Below are 21,215 nucleotides of genomic sequence, written 5' to 3'. Positions count from 1 at the left end.
TTGCAAGTCAAAAGCAGAAAGCAGTCCAGCCACTTCTCGAGATAAAATAGCGTTTATGCGCAGGTCATCTATGGCATTTTGACTCACAATTAGCCTGAAGGCATTGAAACCTCGAGAGATGCTTTGAAATATTGACTAATGTGTTGCCCTGGGAAAGGAACCTATATAAATGGGAAATAAATGCAGAAATGCTCACCTTATCCCACTGCCTGCTGCGGTCCAGAGTGATTATGATCATGGAGGGATTGACCAGATATCCATCACTGTTGAAGGAAAAGTCCGTGTTCTCCCACGACACATTCAGCATGTGCCTGAGGAAGGGGATAGAATATTCTTAACACATCTATTTAATTAACTAACATTTAAACGTATAATAAATGTGAGAAAGTAAATCAATGAAATCTTTTCTTTTAAAATGATTTGTGGTATCCATAAATTGGTAACTTCAGCTCAGGACCCTGTCTAAGATCTCGCTCTGGGTCCATTTAAAGCAACTGACCTCTTAAATCAACATGATTCGTATGTTAGTGTAAACTATCACTTCACGGTTGAGTTTTTTTTTAGTTGAGGTACAGTCGTAGCCTAATCTTAAAATACTCTGAACGCTGTTTCTAAATCAACCCCCGAGTCACACGCAGATATGAAAAGTGAAATTTTATCATCTTAACATCAAGCCAGAACCAGACTCAAACTGTTTTAAACGTCGGTGTGATCAAATTCACATTTACAAAGCATCTCAGATCAAGTGAAATGTGTCATCACAACAAACTCAATAAACACTGTTAAGTCTAAGGTGATATACCTTTGATGCTGAACGTTGCATCATTGGTTGTTATTGAAAACATTCGCTCGCATGCTTAAAGCTGGCGTAAATCTGATAATTGGAGCAACATGATTCATCGCACATCATCATTTGGTCTCAGTGTGTGTGGGATATCAGACAGACGTGTTTCTCTGTTACGCACACACACAGCCCTCGAGGTGATGAAGACCCCTGAGTATTATGGGCATGGTTGAGTGTCATAATCTGATAATCTGCTGTAATTTCATTAACAGGTAAAATGACTTCATCACAAACACATTCAATTTAATTAAAATTGGATCCGTGTAATTAATAAATATGTGATTGTCTCCAGTCGAGCCAGCCCAGTACTGGGTCTGTTTCATGTTGATTTAAGAGATTTAAAATCCCATCCAAAGCAAGATGGCATTGTCAAAGTCTTACTTGGTGAATTGCAATGCTGTCGTTTGTATATAAAATAAGAAAACTGTGAATTTTGTAACATTTATGAAATTAGATCTAATATTGATGAATAAAAATGTAAAAATTCAAATGTAGGAATGATCAATCTGATCTCACAGGAGTTTGTGAGTATTTTATGTGGTTCCTAATTCGCGTGAATTTGTGTGATGTAATTTATACAAAAACGTACGATTATTAGAAAAAGCAATACTGAACCCCTCTCCTACACCAAACGTCACGGGGTCAAAAGCAAATCACACTATAACGTACGAATAAGATCGTACGAATTCATAGTTATGTAAAATAGCTACGAATTCCTGTGTGATTGTGTTAAAATGATTAGAGAACCTTTTCCTGTTTTGGCTTTTTCCAAACACCAATGGCTCATACTGACCATATGTCATGCTTTTTAAAACATGAGGGTTACAAAATGGACATTTTTGGAGTGAACTATCGCTTAAATAACCACGTGCTTGCAGGATTTCATGGCAATGCACACACGCACTTTTATATCTCATGTACGATTTATAACCCAATGACCTTGGACTGCACCAAACACGGAGCATCTCTCTCTGCGTTTGCCACTTCAACTCTCCCTTTGGAGGATTAATACATCTTTTGACCAAATAAGATTTGTCGTGTTCCCTGGCACAGATGGCACCAGATTGTTTGTTTGGCCAGCCCTGGCAAAAAAGGGGCACATCACACTGTATATCTTCGCCTGATCCCTGCATCTAAATCTGGATGGCACAGACCGGACAGCAAAGCGGGCGGCTCGAGTTCTGGCATCGTTACAATAAACTATTGGCTTATGTTCAAACTCTCCTGTCACCTTATATCAGTCCACCCTAATTTGGCAATTCTGTTGGGTCGGATAAATCCAAAGGTTCTTGGGAGTTTTCGTTACCCCTCTGTAGATTTCACAGCATATTTGTACATGTGCATGATGTGTCCCTCAAGTTGAAATTCCCTCTCACCTGTAAAGGGTGTCATTTTTAGCCGGCTGAACCGCACTCTGACAGTCCATGTGTCCGTCGGGAATAAACCCTCTTTGCTTGCGGAAGCTCTCCACTCCTTTGACGACAATGGCCACACCATCCCTGACCCTGTTCCGCATGCTCATTTTCCAGCGATCTGTGATTATACTAATCAATCCGATGGGAAAACTGTCTGGTGGATGCATGTTGGGGTTTCCCACAGCCAGGCTTGGAATAAACCAAATATACCCTGGACCGACCAATCCCACATCCCTGGCCATGGAGAACAGGTATTGGGCTTCATCGTGCGAGCAGTACACCAGAAGCACCTGAGCGTCGATCTGTTGAAGTAACCTTCGGGCTCGGAGATCGTTCATGCCGTCCGCGGACATGTCGAACGTTAGGATGTCTTGCAGCTCCCACAGGAAGTAGGAAGTATCGATAAAGGAGCGGATGTAGTACACGTACGTGTCGTAGCCCGGGTACAAGCTGGTCACCACCACAAAACTGTCCCAGTTGTACTCCTCCATCACCTTAAACATGCCATTGATCTGCTGTTCAATGGAAGAACCCAGCTGAAGGAACGTAGAGCCGTCACCCTGGGAAGAACATGGAAAAGTTCAAGTGTGTGATACATACATTATTTAAGACTATGAAAACTAATTTTGTCGTTTTATTTATTAATAGTATCATAAAGTTGGCATAAGTGTAACCCAAAATAATGTCTTGGATGATAGCACAATACAGTAAAGAACCTTTATTGTTGTTGAATTAAAAGGGGAGGGGGACGTAAATCTGGCCGAGTTGTGAATAGAGGCTAACTGGATATTCCTATTGTTCTAAACTATTTCCCGGGGGAGAGTTTAGAGTTTTCAATGTTACACGGTAATGTCCTTCAGGCACTAGGTTTGAGAAAGTAGGGTAAGCCAGTTCATTAGCCTGGGAATGGGAAACGTTCCGGTTTATTCCACCTGTTCGTTGACCCCTTTAAATGCTCTAAAAATCAAGTTTGAATGCTTGACCATTTTAGGCGATATAATGGGTTAGATATTTATAAGTTGGTCCCATTGCGGAATTGAAAGCCTATTTTCATGCTTTGCTGCCCAGACAGAAATTCTGACCCTTCAACAGGATGTTCAGGATCATTATAAATATTCATCATTATTAGAATATATTTATACCAGTTTGTCCTTCCATTAGTGCCGCGGTCACGCTTGACTTTTCCCTCCATCGACTTCCATTCATACGCACGCGAATGCGACGGGCGAATGTGACACAAGCCCGTCCAACGATATTTCGCATTTCGCTGCATAGCAAAGATCAAGTTTGGTGAACTCTGACCTGCAAATTCGCGTCACGTGAGTGCGTGAGACCAATAGAAGATCCAAACGTCACAGCGTGACCTCTCGGTACAGAAATGTAAAAAGTGGAGGAATCGCACCCTCCCATTTTCGTACCACTGTCCGAACGATCTTCGCATGCTCAAAGTCAAGTCTGACCGCGGCTTTATTGTAGTGTTAACCTTGAATGACGTTTCAATTTCTAGACTTTTGGAGCTTCTTGAAAGGGCCAGTTCACCCAAAAATGAAGATTCTGTCGATGCTCTCGTGCCATTTCAAACCTGTATGACTTTTTTCTTCTGCAGAACACAAATGAAGATATTTTGAAGAGCATCGGTAACCAACCAACATTGGCCCCCATTGACTTCCATTGATATTGTATGGATATTGATGAATAAACGATGACTTATTTTTGGGTCAGCTCTCCCTATAATAGTTTCATGTTCAGTCGTTACTAAATTCAGTTAAAGCTGAAATTCAGTCACTATGGACAGTTGAACCTTCCGTCAACTGCATAGCAACGCTCTGGCAACCACCAACAACAACTTAGCATCATTAGTGTGACTTTTGTGTGCACAAACATCTACAGTAAATCCAAAATAAAGATTTGCTGCTTTTTTAATTCTTTAGTTCCCAATGCATTGATCATTGCTATGTAACAAAAACCGTTCTGTGAGATGTGCTGTGTTTTGTGCTACATATTCATGGGTAGCTCGCTCAATCTTTTATTCAAGCGTTACCTACAGGGTTCCTGATCCAGTCAAAAGATAAATATATAGCTTAGCTGCTTACGCATGATTTATCTCTGAAAGAAAGGCTGTGCGTGTGTGAGAGATGACTGTGTTTTACCAAACAGACCTGTGGCTCCGCGTACCACACAGATAACGTAAATATCTCTCTGTGTGTCTCAGAGGAACTTCTATGCTAAGCAAATATCAAGAGCCAGCGATAAACTTCCTAGAAATCCAAGTTATGTTGCCAAAGGACGTGTTCATTTTCTATTTTCTCATGGCTGAAAACAGTTTTCCTGCCGTACGCCGTCAAGTCCGAGCCACTTCCCGAAGCAACATGAGTGTTGCATTGATCGGTGATTGACTGCTGAGAGGAACAACACAATGATTTCATTCTCATGGCATGGTTGACACATGAACGCCCGCTTCAGTGCAAGATTAGATTCTGTACATGGCCTGCAAGAATAACTAGGTGCGAATAAATAAATTTCCAAAGACTAAATTGGATTCTGGGCATTGTAGGATCAGAGGTGTGGTTATGAATGTCTAAAGAAGTTTTTTGCCCTTGTTTTTCATAGGTGATGGATGACCGAAGTAGCCACAGGAGCTTGTTTGGCTCAGTTTGATGAGAAATGTTGAGGAGAAAGTACTCAATAATGCAATTAAATTGTCATGTAGCGCATTATTCCCATTATAGATTCATTTCCCATGTCGTCTTATTGCTGACGGAAATGGAGGGAGAGAACTCGGATGGACTGATGCCTATCTGTACATCAATACAGGAGACATTTTTGGTGACAATAACCGTGATATTAAAACCATTGATTATAGATATCGCCACAATGGTTACAATCTCTCTCTCTCTCTCCCTACAATTGCATTTTGGTACCATATATTTTATAACTTATTTTGTCACTCGACTTCTCTTTAACCTTACATTTTTGAGTTCTGAAAGTTACAGCAACACTCCCTTAGAAAAGTTTACTTCTAATTGAATCAACCCCACCAGCCTTTATTTGTGTTTGTGTTCGGCTTTCGAAACACTCTTGCTGTCCTTTAATGTTATACGTGGATTAGCCTCATGAAGTCGAACACATCTATTGATTAGGGTTGGAGCTCAAAGACCTTGTTAAATAACCTACTACAGTGAACAGGAAGCAAGGAAAATGAGATTTCTCACTATACCACACCTTTAACTCTGAGGGTCAGCGAGAGGGCGGTGGAGGGCCACGAAAATATAAATGACAATGGTGTAAGAAACCGTGACTAACATTACAAGCAGACCAAAGAGAAAAATTGAAAAAATCTGTATCGATACGGTCCCTTAATAGTTATCAACCTGAAATGGATTTGGACACTTAAAGTGAAAATGGTACTGAATTTCACATAGTATCTTGACTGGGCAGGGAAGGTGGGCAGCAGGGTGACCATCTGGTGTATCAGTGGCATTCATCAGTTAGAACCTGAGATGGCTGTCAAACGTCCGCTGGGCACAGCCGTGCCAGCCGGCCAACGGCAGAATAGATGAGAGTCATTCAGCTCCTTAAATTCTCATCCTGGGGCCTCATGTAACATTAACTAGTGGTGTGACTATATTTTAAGCTTAGCATGTTTGTTGTATTCCATTGGTGTTGCAAAACTGGTTTTAAAGGAACAGTTCACCTAAAAAAATTCTGTCTTCATTTACACTTTTTTTCTGATGAACACAGAGAAAGATATTTGGAAGAATGCTTGTAACCAAACAGTTCTTGGTCACCATTGACTACCATATTGGGAAAAACTGCTTTATAAATTTCTTTGTTCTGTTGAACACAAAAGAAGACATTTTGAAGAATGTAGGAAAGCAAACTGTTCTGGGCCACTTTTGACTACCATTGTCATTTTTGTCTACTATGGTAGTCAATGGGGTCCAAGAACTGTTTGCTTACAAGCATTCTTCCAAATATCTTTCTCTGCGTTCATCAGAACAAAGAAATCTATTCAGATTTGGATAAACTGAACTGTCCCTTTAATCTCAAACTTCATCAGTTTAACAGATCGATCTGCAGTATCTTAAAAAAAGTGTGCCCGAATATGGCTCATGAAACACCCGCCTTAAAATAACTTAACGTGTTACTATTTATCCATCAATCCATTGCTTATAGCAGAAATGTCAAAAATTATTTTGCTAAAATGTTTAACTATTTTACAAGGTGGGCATGAATTTGTACAATGTGAAATGTACAAAAACGTATGGTTATTAGAAAAATGCTACAACCCCAACCATCCCCGGCACAAAAGCAGATTATGCAAAAATGCATGAGATTTGTATAAATTCATACAAATTAGCCACCGTGTAAAATAGTTATGAGAGATTTTATTGAACTGTAAATTAGTCTGAAAGAAGATAATAATCCATTCATTGAGTGTTCATTGCCAAATATGTGGATTCGCCTGCTTCATATCTCACCCGAAATAACCGTTTTATTTCTATATTTATATTGTGGAAATGACTTTTCTCTCTGTTATTGTCCACAGCAATTTGCATAGAAGCAATAAAACGGGGACAGGCGATCATCTATTGTCCTGCTGAGCTCTATTTGGATTGCAGGGCAGATGATCATAGTTTCGCTGCATGGGTCTAACACCACAGCGATACACATTTCAAGCCCTTCAGACCTCTCATATAATCTCATATAAGCCCACAGTAGTCTCTTTTACAAATGACTCCAGTAATACCAATGGTTTCTGTGATGGACCACATATGAACACTTTACAAACCACTACAATAAGCAATGCCACACATTGAGCAACTGTGATTTAGGATTATTACGGTTAACTACACTTCAGACTTGGGTATGTCAAAATTAAACAAAAGTAAAAATACAACGGGTAAAAAAATGATTATGTTAAAATGAGTTCCAAACCTCTGTTGGTTTCATGTTTCTGCCATTGTGCTCAAACAAGGCCTTAAACCCACTGTGGTGTCTGTGTGATCTGTTTGGGAACAAACCAATACTATTTAAAAACAACAGTTCCTATCTATTTAATTGTGTACGATTCCAAATGAACGCTTAATGATGTTTAAAACTCAATGGCAAACTATATTTTCAGACAGGGGGAAGCAATAGAGCGAGCGAACGATGATAACATGATGAATAATGGCCCTTTAATTAGTTCATTTTGCCCCAAAAAAGATTTTCTAGAAATGAACACCAGACTCACTGCTGCTTCTGCGTTGAGAGACTTCCTTATACTTCATTTGACTTTCTCGTCGCTTTTATACAAAGCAATGTTGCATTAAATTTTGAAAGGGAACCTTCATCCAAAAATAAAAATTCTTTCATCATTTACTTATCATCATGTCATTTCAAACCTGTATGACTTTCTTTCTTCTGCAGAACACAAAAGAAGATATTTCGAAGAACGTTGGTAACCAACACCATTCGCCCTATTGACTTCCATTGTATGGACACAAAACCACTGAGACATTTCTCAAAATATCTCCTTTTGTTTCCACAGAAGAAAGAGTCACATACAGGATTTATAGAATTTTTCTTTCCGTGTGAACATAACTGCTCTCACGATGCCATAGAACCTTCTTTGTCTCAATGGTTCCATAAAGAACCTTTAACATCCGAAGAAATTCTTCAGATTATAAAAGAGATGGTTCTTTAAAGAACCTTTGTCTGAACGGTTCTTCGAGGAACCAAAAATGCTTCTTATATGGCATCGCTGTGAAGAACCTTTTAAGCACCTGCATTCATAAGAGTGTGTGCTTGATGTCTTGCGTAAGATTTAATGGCTTCTTCATATGTGTTAAAAAACTTGCATGAATATTTCATGGCCATTTATTTTGCATGTAGCTGTTAATATACTGTACAGTCATCCAGGCATTATAGCAAAATCAAGATAATATAAGACCCATTGACTTCATATTAAGACTCCTGGTTGCCCTACTGAGATATATTTTATGATAATGACCATCTGACAAATATTTATTTATTTTTGATGCCAACTTTAAAATAACAATTTCTGTCTATTTATATATCAGAAACCAGAATTTAGCTTGACGCCAGCAGCGCTCGGCTCTAACCTTGTGCGGTAAGACAACAGCGGACCCCCCGCTGATGCCCACTATGGGCACCGCCGTCTGCGTCGACATGAAGTCCAGGATCTGCGCCACTGCCTCCGACCCAATGTTATCCTCAAAGACCACTCCGTGCACCCTGTTAGCAGCCAGCGTGTCGCAGATGCGAGTCAGTAGGGTGCGCGGGTTGGTGTTGTTCACCAGCACGGTGATGGGGTTCACCTCCAGCGGCAGGTCCAGGAAGTTCTCCCGACTCAGTCGCCCTTTGATCTCCATCTGGTAGGAGGAGCCGCTGAAGACCACCGCCACGTTCACGGTGGGCTCAACCGTCCTGTACGGTCGGCCCTGGCAACGGGGGACGGAGCTGACGGACAACAGCAGCAGCAACGGCAGCCACAGTGTGTCGCTGAGACACCCTAGATGAACGCCCATCTCAGTCGCCTACTGCCTGGATGGGACAAAAAAAAGATGGGGACAACATTAGATTTGGAAGTAATGTGGATCTGCAATATGGGGCATTGGGTGGGGTGTGAAGTTTGAGGCCTTCTCCAACACTCCAACTACAAACTTTGAAGGAATCTTAAAGGGACAGTGCACCTAAAAATGAACATTCTTTCATCATTTATTAACCCTCATGTCATTTCAAACCTGTATGACTTTCTTTTTATGGCAGAACACAAAAGAAGATATTTTGAAGAATGTTCAAACCACATTGGCCCCTATTGACTTCCATTGTACAGACACAAAGCCACAGAGACATTTCTCAAAATATCTTCTTTTGTGTTCCACATAAGAAAGAGTCATATGCATGTTTTTTTGTTTGAGTATTTGTATACGTAACAGTACCATACATTTCAACATTTACACAGTGGCTTCCTTAAATAAAAACCCAACCATTTTTGGGTGAAATATCAAACATTTGCTATTGTTCTTATAAAAAATGTCCGTCAGAGCTGTGACCTGAGATCACATGTTTAAAATCGAGCTCTCGTAGAGCCAGAAGTCACCAAGTTGCCCAGCTGTTGCGTTGACACACTGAATCCACACAGTCTGATCCAACAGATGGTGGGCACTGTGGAAAAAAAATCCTCAACAAATGGAGAACATGGCGATTTATGACCCCTAACTTGTGTGTCTTTTGGCCTTTATTTTTACAGCGCTGCCCAGCATAATCCCTGCAATGAAAAGTCAATAGGCAATAGACACTTGAAACAGTGCCCTTAAAGCAACCTTGTTACGGCTTGTTTTCAGCCGGCTGAAAAACAGACATAAAAGCGAGGTTAATTTTTCACTCAATATATCGTGATCACAGTCGTACATCCAGCCGGCAACGCTTAAACAACGTCAGTATCAACGTGTCAGGGTTATCCCTTAAACTCACTACCGTTTTCAAAAGGATTCGGGTCTTTGAATGGCTTTAGCCGTCCAGCTGCCTAGACAAGAGCGCTGCCGAAATGCCACTTTTAACATGCTGACCAAATTTACCACGTCTCATAAACCAGACGGCATGTAATCCTCGTAATCCCCCCTAGTATGTCATGCGTCGCCGCCTGATGGTATCACCTCATCCAGCGTCCTGTGTGGGAGAGCCCGTTTTAATGCTTTTATTCCTACACTGGCCCGTAAAGTAGGTTTACATGGCTTTTCTGTACATTTAGGGAAGACGGTTTGGGGTAAAGATGTTCGATTATTAAAGAATTCACTCTGTTTCAATCTTGCTTATTATTCGTAGATGGGCTCTAACTCGTGTTTTTTCCACACAGTCACGCTGACAGATTTCAGCACAGCAGTTGGCACAGATTGCACATGCTTTTGTTTTGATACACAGGCTTCGTGGCCTTATTAACCTTACACTAATAATCCATCAAGTGGAACAATAAGCAAACACAGTGTCTCTTTTGACCGATGCGATATGTCTTTGACATACTGTTTAATTCAAGACTGGCTTGCCCGTGTTGGTGATAGATTACATTTATATATTTCCTATATCAGCTGTGATAAATGTTTGGATAACTGCTGTGAAAGCAGACAGTAGAGAGCATTGGTCTCTGAAGCCAAGAGTTTATACAGAAAGAAAATGAAGCGTACTTTTAGGACCATGACATTATTTTGTTATAAATAACCAGACACAAAAGATTATGCGCTCTTAAAGATGTGTAATTGTTTTTATGTAAAAGGTTCAATGTGTAATTTTTTGGAGGATCTGTTGACAGAAATGCAATATATTATACATAACTGTGTCTTCAGAGGTCTATAAAGACCTTAAAAACAAAGTTATGTTTTTATTATCTTAGAATGAGCTATTTCTATTTACATACACCACGAGTCCACTTACATGGAATTTGCCTTTGGTTGCAATTCACAACCTAAAAAAAGTTACACATACACTGGACCTTTAAATAATCACTTAGGTGCCTCAAAATGCCAAACAATTTGTGACTCCTGCTTTTGAAATAGCCAACAGTGGGTGGGTCGGTCGGTCGGGCAGGCGGTCGGACAGGGCATGACAAAGAACATGATAACAGAAGCAACTGTGACATAACACAACCAAACAACTAATGACTGACAAAACCAGGTTTAAATAGACAGAACTGAACAGATAACAAGAAACAGGTGTGAATGATTAAACAATGAGTCCAGGCAGTGACTTGTGGGAAATGTAGTGAATGATAGTCCAGGTGATGTGGAGAGTGGCTTTGAGAGGGTACTGCAGCTGCCAGACGTTACACATTCATCCTCTATAGACAGTTTCATCAGATGAACACTCTGGACCGAAGTGACACATTTGGTTTTTGTTTGACTATAATATAAACAATTATTTTATATTTAATTTATATTAGTATCAATTCCTATTAATATTTTATTGTATATTAATTGCAGAGGTGGACGAAGTACACAACTTCCTTACTTGAGTGAAAGTACAGATACTACTGGTCAAATATTACTCCACTACAAGTAAAAGTTGTAAAGACAGATTCTTACTTAAGTAAAAGTACAGAAGTACGTGCTTTTAAAAGTACTCAAGTATTAAAAGTAAATTTCCTTTATGTCAGTTGTGCATTGTTTTATTGTCGTATACCTTATGCCTCTGAAGCACCCTACTGAATACACCGAGTAGCTCACAGTATCAGTGGTATAAAGGAGTAGTTCACTTCAACATTTGCCCCCATTGACTTTCCATAGTCGTTTTTATTCCTACTATGGAAAGTCAATGGAGGCAAATTTTGCAGTGAGCAACTCCTTTAAGAGTTTTATATGTTTAGCACATATATGTTTAGTTTAGATATAATCCTGTATGATCATTTAGCCTAATTATCCTCATTAGCCCCCTAGGCCTATATGTGAGCAGTGTTCTTTTATTTTGTATATTCTCTTTACCAGTTTTAGCAGCAATTTGCCAGTATGTAGTAAGGTTCTTGTAAATAGTAAAGTGTAGAAGCCATGTGTTTGTTGGATTTATTATCATTTGTATTACCATAATTTAACTACAAACATAAACTATAGCTAGTATAATGAAACTATGGTATGTTTAGTTGCTGTGGTCTTACTAAAGACTATTAATTGGAGTATGGTTCCTATATAAAGAAAATGGTAAATTTGTGGATACTGTGGTTTTACTGCAAATACCATCCCTGCTGAAAAAAAACAATGATTTTTTTTATTAGAATGAGATTTTTAAATTAAATTCCTCTTTGTAGTGTGTTTTGTGTTTTATTCCAATAGGATTTACCATCCCATCAATAGAATCCATCACATACAAGTAGACAACAAGTATCCATAGTACAATTCCCATTATAACCATTAAATCCATTACATTTTATGTTGTATTTTGGGCAGGATTCTATTGTTTTTATACAGATATACAGGAATACTTCAACTATAGTAACTTCAGTAAAAACATCATTCATTTTCCAAATCGCTTTAAATGATATAGCAGCAGATCAGAAGTTAACATGCACGTGTAGCTCAAGGTGTATGTGATGCTTATTTACCGTTTAGCCGTTATGCCGTTATGCCGATCATTTTCATGACGATGTTTCTACGATCTTTGACTGATCGTAACTCACAGATGATTACACCACACTTTAACATGTGCCTTTTTGTCTTTTATTGTTCTATTTGCCTTTTTAGAGCGCTATCAATGGTGTAGCAGCGCCTACGTTTACATTAGTTTAGCGGGAAGATCCCAGAGTTGCCAGATTTGCGTTAAAAAAATCTGCCAAATGGCCATTCAAAGCTTGCCGGAAAACCGCGAGCTTAGAAAAACTGAAATACTTGGCAACAGTAAAAGGTCCTGGCAGATCGCAAGCCAGATAAATTGCGCACACACGAAACCCCGCTGCATAGAAACCATTTTCTACTTTTGGACCTTTTTATAAATGTAGTGGAGTAAAAAGTATGATATTTGTCTTTCAAATGTAGTGAAGTTAAAGTACAAGTACTCAGAAAAAATAATACTCAAGTAAAGTACAGATACTCAAAAAGTGTACTTAAGTACAGTACTCAGGTAAATTTACTTCGTTACTGTCCACCACTGATTAATTGTATTAATTACTAGCTTTCCTGTAGCTCAGTGGTTAGAGCATGGCGCTAGCAACACCAATGTCATAGGTTAGATCCGAGGGATTGCACATACTCACACAAATGTATAGAATAATGCAGTGTAAGTCGCTTTGGATAAAAGCGTCTGCCAAAAGCATAAATGTAAAATGTAATTTAAAACTACTCAACAGTTAGTCTCAAATGTCTACCGGAAGTTAAGTTTGGGCCACATAACATTTGTTTATGTTGTTGCCGCTGAAACTGTCTACGTCTAAACAGATTATATAATATTATTATTACATGTGAAATCACACCTACAGTATGGAGCCTACAGTATGTAGTACTATATCTAAAAAAGTATAGTTTAAACAACATATTTCTAACACATAACTTCATGCGTGTATTTTATGACTTCCTATTAAATACATGGGAATGTTGGTATAGCATGTGCATGAACAGTGCATGATCATGTGACCAAACTGCTTTACTAAAAAAGAAAACTAACCTGAAAGTGATTAAAAATGGTAAAACTTCAAATTGTCATTATAATTCATTCACATCGATTTATTTAGCAGACGCTTGAAAATGATATTTCTGTCATTATTTACTCATGCTCTTGTCATTTCAAACCTGTATGGCTTTCTTTCCTCAGCAGAACACAAAAGACGATATTTTGAAGAATGCTGGTAACCAGTACCCATTCACTTCTTTTGAATGGACACAAAACCAATGCAATCCAAGATAAGTCAATGGGTGCCGCCGTTGTTCGGTAAACAGCATTCATTAAAATATCTTCTTTTGTGTTCAGCAGAAGAAAGAAAGTCATACAGGTTTGAATTGACGAGAGAATCATTTGTGTGTGAAGTACAATATGCCTTCAAAAATCCATGTGTTAACAAAAAATTTATTTGTCAATGATCCATTTTCACTCTGATTTTATTGTATAATTTGCATTTTAACACCACATTTTTATTCTTGACCATCACAGAGCACAGAGAACTGGTCCAGGTGCCTGCACATTGTTTAAAGATCTCTATTAACCCAAAGTTCATCTTTCCTCCCTGACACATTCCTCACTCACTGTCAAGCCTCCTAACACAACAAGCCGATAATTGGCCATTCACAACAAACCAGTTTTACAGTATGGTGACTCATCAGTTAAAGTGAAAGTAAAGGGTTTGGGTGGATCATCCTCTGGTTCTTTTTGTTCCTGTATTGGAGCTGTTTGTGCACACAACGACGGGCTTTGAAACTTCAAGAACATCAGAACTACTTGGTGAGAATAAAACGAAATTCATTACTACTTAAATGGAGTGCATTGTTTGTTTGTAAATTAAAAAGCGTGAATCATAAAATATACTACACATTTTTTTGTATTGCTTGTTTATTGTTCATTTTAATTATTATTATTATTATTATATGAACTTAAATGTATATGTATATATATATTTATAGTTCATATATTTTTATATATTATGTAATTATATAAAATGTTCTATTGTTTTACTTGAAATGATCCATACATTCAGTAATTCACTATAAACCCTCTCAATGTACAATTCAGTAAACTAAGTACATATATTAATTGAAATTGCAAGAAATATCTAAACATGTTTATTCTAATGTCCTTTATGATCCAGATAACTTCTTAAAGTGTTGCTTGTTCTGAAGGTACGAAGGTTAAATTCTCTCTGTCTTATCACAAAATCTACACATATATAACTTGTAATAAATGCGGCAGTATATTAATGCCTAGTCCCAATGTCCTTTATTAGATGGCTACATGTGATGACAATAATTTAACAGAGCAAAAAGAACTTCAGGAAACCTCTACTCAACATACACCATCAGCAGAAAATATAATTCAACAACCTGGGGATGAAAAAATACAAGAAGATCTGAAGACACTTAAAGCAATCATATCAAATCAAGATCTGCCAACAGCAGTTAGAGCACTCAAGGATTTTCTTGAGAAGCAAGAACAAGTTGAGCTAAATATTGCTGTGACAGGAGAGAGTGGTTCTGGAAAGTCGAAATTTGTCAATGCTTTTAGGGGTTTAGGGGATGAAGAAATGGACTCAGCCAAAACAGGTGTAGTGCAGACCACAAAGGAACCCCAATGTTATCTTCACCCAAAATACAAAAATGTTAAAATGTGGGATCTCCCTGGAATTGGAACAGAAGACTTCAAAGCCGAAGAGTACCATCAAAAAGTTCCACTTAATCACTATGATTTTTTCATCATTGTTGGTTCAGAGAGGTTCAGAGAATCTCACATCCAACTGGCCAAGGAGATCAGGAAAATCAAAAAGAAATTTTACTTTGTTCGTACTAAGATTGACAATGACATGAACGGTGAAAGGCACAAAAAGACATTTGACGAGGAAGACATACAAAATCGCATACGTAATAATTGTAAAGACGGTATGGATGGTATTATTTCTTTACATGACGTTACATTGTTGTACAAGTATTTATAATAATCAGGTTTGGCTACCTCTCATCTCTATGAGCAAAAATCTTAATGTAAGCATATAATGACATTTTGAGAGAATTCATGCTTCCAATTTCACAAAACAAGTTTAAGTGTGAATTCTGTTAAACACATTTGTTATGACTTGAAATGCAGACTAATAAGTTAAACTTTCATCACCTATATCGGTGCCCCTGTGTGGTTCTATTTTTTTGAACATTCGTTAAACTTTGTTGGTCACATCAGTAAAAAATAAATTTACTTTTTTTATAGGGCTAAAAAACATTGGTATTGGGGCTTCTGATGTGTTCTTGATCTCTTCCTTACAACTGGGCAAGTATGATTTCAATCTGCTGCAGGAGAGGTTGGAGAAAGATCTTCCAAAGCATAAGAGACACGTGCTGAAGCTGGCTGCACCAAATATCACCGAAGAGATTATTGAGAGAAAGAAGAAAGCTCTAGGGGAAAACATTCCGATGGTAGCCTTTCTGTCTGCTAGTGTGGCTGCGATTCCATTTCCTGGTCTTTCATTTTCTGTGGATTTATTCATTATAAAATCTGAAATAGAAAAGTACTATACTGCCTTTGATCTTGGTGATCCATCCATGCAGAAGTTCTTGCCAAATTATGGTAAGAAATCATGGCATGACTGGTTAAACTCAACTACACTCTTAAGCTTGGTGAGCGCTGTATCAGTTCTCGCATCGGAGAGTACAGCTGAATATTACTGCAGTCTCATTCCTGTACTTGGCACACTTGTGGCAGGAGGAATGTCTTATTTTACTGTCTCAAGAATACTACAGAAGGCTCTAAACGAGTTAGCTGAAAATGCAAAGAAAGTGCTAAACGCTGAACTGCACAGTAATTAAACTACCACATTTTGCAGAACATAGGTATATGGGTGCACCACAATGCAAAACTGTAAATATATGTATTATTTGTGAGAAATAACCTTTGTTTATAATAGTAAAGGAGGACAATTAATGGCAAACATTTTTAAAGGTTTTAGTACCTGTAACACTTCTGTAGCTGTTCATTAAAGACCTGTTTAATGTAGTATTCAGTAAGATTTTCTTGACAAAAAGTTTTTTGTCAATATGACAAAATTACTGTAATATTGTAGTTGACCTTGTCAGGCAGACAAAATAAAAAAACTTCCAAAATCACATTGGGGTTTGTGTTCAAATCTAATCCTGATTTGCATTAAAGCACAATTTTTTTATTATTTTAATTCCGATTTGAAGCCAGGTGACAAATAAGAGACAATGGAGTAATGTTCATGTTGTATTTACACCTTAATTAAAACCTTATTATTTAAAAATAAGGTTGTTTAAATCCTTAATTACATTTGGTATTACATTTTGGTATTTCAAATACTTTCTCAGATATACAGAACTGTATTGCCACTTGTAAACAATCACAACAGGGTCCTTTCATACAGTTTCCTGACACCCTTTAGTTGTGTATCACGCACTGCTTGTGCTGCTTTACATTGCAAACAAGTATAGTTGCAAAACTGGTCTAAAACACAGTCTCTTAAATCAAGATATATTGTGGATATAAAAATGCTGTTTAAAGTAAGTTAAATTAAGAATCTGAAATTAATAACATTTTAAAGTATTAACAAACTTGAAGTTATACGTGTGTATGATTTTGCAATGTGCTAACACACTTTTTAACACGTAACATAATCTGACACCAAACCAGTTTCACTGCTTCTTAATAGTTTAAGTGAAAGTAAGTTCGCCTAAGGTAACACATGGCTCTGAAACCCTATAGCCACATGCAAATGTGGTGTGTTTTTACTAACCAAATAAATTTTTTACAAAACCATAATTTTAACAGAACCGAAAACAAAGGAAAATACTCTAGAAAGCTTAAGCATACAAAAACACCATAATTATCTAAATGTGATGGCTAAAGGGCATTGTGTTTTGCAATGATGACAGGAGTGAAATGGAAGCTTGCATGAGTCATCATAACTGAACAGGAATGTGTTTGTGTCCTATAATCCGCTTTTAAAAACGTATAGCATTTAGATTGATGCGTAATGACACAAATTACATATTATCACGGGCAAATTAAACACAGTGGACAAATATAACGTTTGATTGTACTGGAGAATTGTGGAGTAATTCGTTGCATAGTTTGGCAAAACTATAAGACTTTAAAATAGTAAACACATTTTTTGCTGTTATTCCGTTTTTCCGCTCCAGTCAGATTTTGAAGGCTTGGCAATATGTAAAGGCGCATCATCAGAACATCGCAAGCATGTCATTACCTCTTGCGAACTGCATGATGTCTGAGTATGTAATAGTAAGTAAAAACATTTAGTATTAAAAAATGAAATTTCCAAATGATTCCTCCAGTTTAATCTGCACTGTGCGTACCATAAGAGGGCACTAGTTATAATTTTATTTATATGTTTAAATATTTCAGTAGTATTTTCAATTGATTAGTAATCTGTGTGCACTCATGACATACTGAGAAAGCAAGAGAGAATGAGAGTAAATAAATAAAATAAATAGTGTGTATTGTAAAATCAAATGTGGATATGGTTAGCAGTTCTCATGATCTGTTAAAGTAACATGTTGCCAGATCTTTATAGATAAAAACAACCAACAAAGACTAACCGAAAATAAACCAAAAAAATCCAAATAGGTTAGCCTATAATTTATAAGACCACAAAAAATAAAATATCCGTAACTGAGCACTTTTTTTACATGAGGGGACATTTCTTGAAGCTCCTAGGCTAAAAGTGCATCCATCGATCAAAGAACTGCTCGACACGGCTCCGTGGTATTAACAAAGGTCTTCTGAAGCGAATCGAATTTGCCAGAAGACGTCAAATTTGCTCTGGGGGATCGAGGGATAACGAAAGCTAGAAATTAAATGGCCGCTATCCCACAAAATGCATTTTTAAATGTTTATCTACCGGAAATTGAGTCGCCAGCGTGTGAGCAGAAAAACCCTGTAATTATACAAATCCATCTATTCTTCTTTTTGTAATCTCCTTTAAACCACAACAGTGACACAAAACAGGCTGTTGGGGATCCCCTATCAATCTGATGTCACATTGCTTAAGCCTGCCCATGACTGCTCACAGACTCCGCCTTATGAGTGTTTAGCTCCGCCTTCAGCTCAGATTTTGCCCAGATTTTCAGTCTCTAGAGAAAAACTGGGTATCACACACTATGCGATGATATCTGCAGACTAGCGCAGACTTTCTGCAACAAGTCCAGACTGAAAAGCTGGGCAAAATCTGAGCCAAAGTCTTGTAGTGTATTCCAGCCTTTAGTGGCGCTACAAAAACATTGTGTAGTTGGACTGGCATCCCAGCCATCCCAAAACAGTAAGATTATGTCAACCAATGGCATGGGTTTGGGAAAACTTGTTAAAAAGTGATTACTTCAACAATCTACAGTATCTATAGTGATGCTAGGTCAGAAATAACACGCTTGGAGAGATGTAATCCAGTCTACCAATCAACAATAATCTCTCTCTCTCTCAGTTTAAAATGTGTCACTGTCCTTGCTTGTACTCAGCTGCTATCAGTAGAAAGTTTGTGTCTGTTCAGATTAGTGATCTCTCTCATTTGTCTCTCTCTAAATCCAGGCCTCTGAGAACATAGCCTACACCAGATTAGATCAAAGTCAAAACCACAGATCCATCCAGCTCTCTCCTATATTCTAACCCTTAACCAGCTGCAATACATATCTGGACAAAACGACTGTTTATATGATGTGTTATATGTGATGTAGCCCTGATCTGATCTCTGGCAGAATAAAGTTAACACAGCAACCTCAAAGTGTTCAACACCCTCTAGTGGGGGAAAAGGAGAGGAAATGTTTAATCACCAGAAATGCTTTCACTAACACATGGAAAAGTTATTGATTGGAATTTATACCATCATGTCTCACAAACAAATATAAATAAAATTGTACATTATATTCCGTTAAGAGAATCTGGTTTTGCACTGGTCTTACAAAAAACATTCTTATAACCTCAAGGTCATTGTCACTGCAGTTTTAAAATAATCTCACTGCCTTTAAATTCCTCACACTTCAAAAGGAACTATACATTTCTAAAATGAAGTGTCTGTGAAAAAATTTCCATCCATACCTTTTAACTTCCGGTTCCCATTCATTTGAAACCTTCTGAACCATTGATAAGTCAAATAGAATTACTTTCCTGCATATTCTGTCAGGTCCTGACATTTAAAGAGTTTTCTGAATTGTCAACCCCCTCTGTACTCTCATAAGGCCGAGCTCATCTCCAGCCGCAGTGGGTTGTAATATCAAGAGAGTGAGAGGACAAAAAAGGAAAATGGCAATACCAAAGTAATAATCCCCAAAACTAGCGCTTCTCGTCTCGCGCTAGACGGACAGTATCAGATTAAATCAAATTGAATCTAGTACAGGAATAACAGCATACAACCAAAATGATGTTACAAGCCTGCAAAGGATCAAATCTCTGACTGAACTGTTCTTGGTGACTCAAGTTGGTGCAGCGTTTCAAGAAAAAAGAGTGCCTAACAAAGTTCCTATTTTCATGATTCTCAATACAAGATTTTATTCTGGAATACTGTACAGGTTAAGACATCATAAAATTATTATGAATTATTCAAATGTATTTTGTCCACATTTAGGAATACACTACTGTACACATGACTTCAAACCAAACAGATATTAACTAGCAGCACAAACCTCATTTCACAAGATCTTCAAAGTTGATCGTCCAGTGTGTGAAATTTAGCGGCATCTAGTGGTGAGGTAGCGAATTGCAACCAACGGCTCACACCCTCCCCACTCCCTTTCGAAGTGTACGGTGGCTGACACAGAACTAAGATCTCGTCACATTTTCGCTTCTTTGCAGAAGGAGATAACGTAGTTACGAAACAGCAGTTTGTCCGTTTAGGGCTCCTGTAGAAACAAAATGACGAATTTCATGCAAGGTGACCCGCAGCATATGTAGATAGAAATAACTCATTCTAAGGTAATAAAAACAAAACTCTTCATTAAGTAAGGTCTTTATACACCTCTGAAAACATAGTTATGTATATTATATTGCATTTCTGTCAATAGATCCTCCAAAAAATTACACAATGGACCTTTAAGCATTATGACAAAACAAACTGTTCCCAAAGAAATCCTCCTGAACATGCGGGGTGATTTCAAATTAGACCCTCCGTCACTGATCTCAATTTTGGCCAAACAACAGAGTCAATAAACAGGCGCCGTTATTGTCACATCAAATCAAGGTCAACTCTCCATTTTAATCCCCATCTTCACGACCGAGGTGCTGACAAATGTTTAAACGGCAACATTCCTTCGGCCTGTCGTCACATTTCACCCCTCAGCTTTCATAACTCATCCTGTCCGTCGGCAGCCTAGAAAACCTCCGCGTTCATATTTACACCTGTTGTTCCTGATTAAATGATGCCTGTCGTTATAGGCTCATGATAAACATCGATAACAAGCTGTCATATTAATGCTGGCCACACATCCTTTTTACCTGCACGCTACCTGTATTCAGACTGCAGTGTACTAAAACCTACGAGGAGGCATGCATGAGCTGTTATAAAAAGTGCATTGTGTTTTAGTACTTGAAGTAAATTATATGGTTGCATTTGTTATTGTATTATACCGCGTGCGTGTGTTCATATGGCTCTCATTAGCTCTGCAGCACGACTGTGTCGTAATGAGCCATTAAAGAGTCATTAGATCTCATTAAAGCACAGTCATGCAGCAGTCCTGCTGCTTTAACATGACACTGACTGATTCTCACCCAGCCTGCAGGTCATCTAATCCCATGCAAGGTGACTGGACCAACATCATCCA

The 21,215-nt window shown here is 38.1% G+C and overlaps 2 protein-coding genes across 4 annotated transcripts in view; one reads left to right on the top strand and one right to left on the bottom strand.

The window, feature by feature from the left end:
• Positions 1-21,215, bottom strand: part of grin2ca (glutamate receptor, ionotropic, N-methyl D-aspartate 2Ca) — a 59,062-nt gene that overhangs the window by 26,715 nt on the left and 11,132 nt on the right. For 2 of the 3 annotated variants that reach the window (XM_057345418.1, XM_057345420.1), the window contains 4 exons: positions 20,082-20,297; positions 8,367-8,808; positions 2,221-2,819; positions 197-311 (listed from right to left, as the gene is read on the bottom strand). In XM_057345418.1, coding sequence (XP_057201401.1) covers positions 197-311; positions 2,221-2,819; positions 8,367-8,792 — 1,140 coding nt within the window. In that variant the 5' untranslated portion in view covers positions 8,793-8,808; positions 20,082-20,297. The remainder of the gene's footprint in view (positions 1-196; positions 312-2,220; positions 2,820-8,366; positions 8,809-20,081; positions 20,298-21,215) is intronic. The other variant, XM_057345419.1, reaches the window with a different exon arrangement.
• LOC130561227 (interferon-inducible GTPase 5-like) lies at positions 14,079-16,560 on the top strand. Its single transcript, XM_057345421.1, has 4 exons — positions 14,079-14,178; positions 14,543-14,573; positions 14,678-15,326; positions 15,649-16,560. The coding sequence occupies exons 3-4, from the start codon at positions 14,678-14,680 to the stop codon at positions 16,242-16,244; spliced, it is 1,245 nt and encodes a 414-aa protein (XP_057201404.1). The 5' UTR covers positions 14,079-14,178; positions 14,543-14,573; the 3' UTR covers positions 16,245-16,560.

This window comes from Triplophysa rosa, linkage group LG11 (genome assembly GCF_024868665.1).
Source record: "Triplophysa rosa linkage group LG11, Trosa_1v2, whole genome shotgun sequence".
Lineage (NCBI taxonomy): Eukaryota > Metazoa > Chordata > Actinopteri > Cypriniformes > Nemacheilidae > Triplophysa > Triplophysa rosa.
The sequence above is the reverse complement of the archived record's forward strand: the minus strand, read 5'-3'. Positions and strand labels throughout refer to the sequence as shown.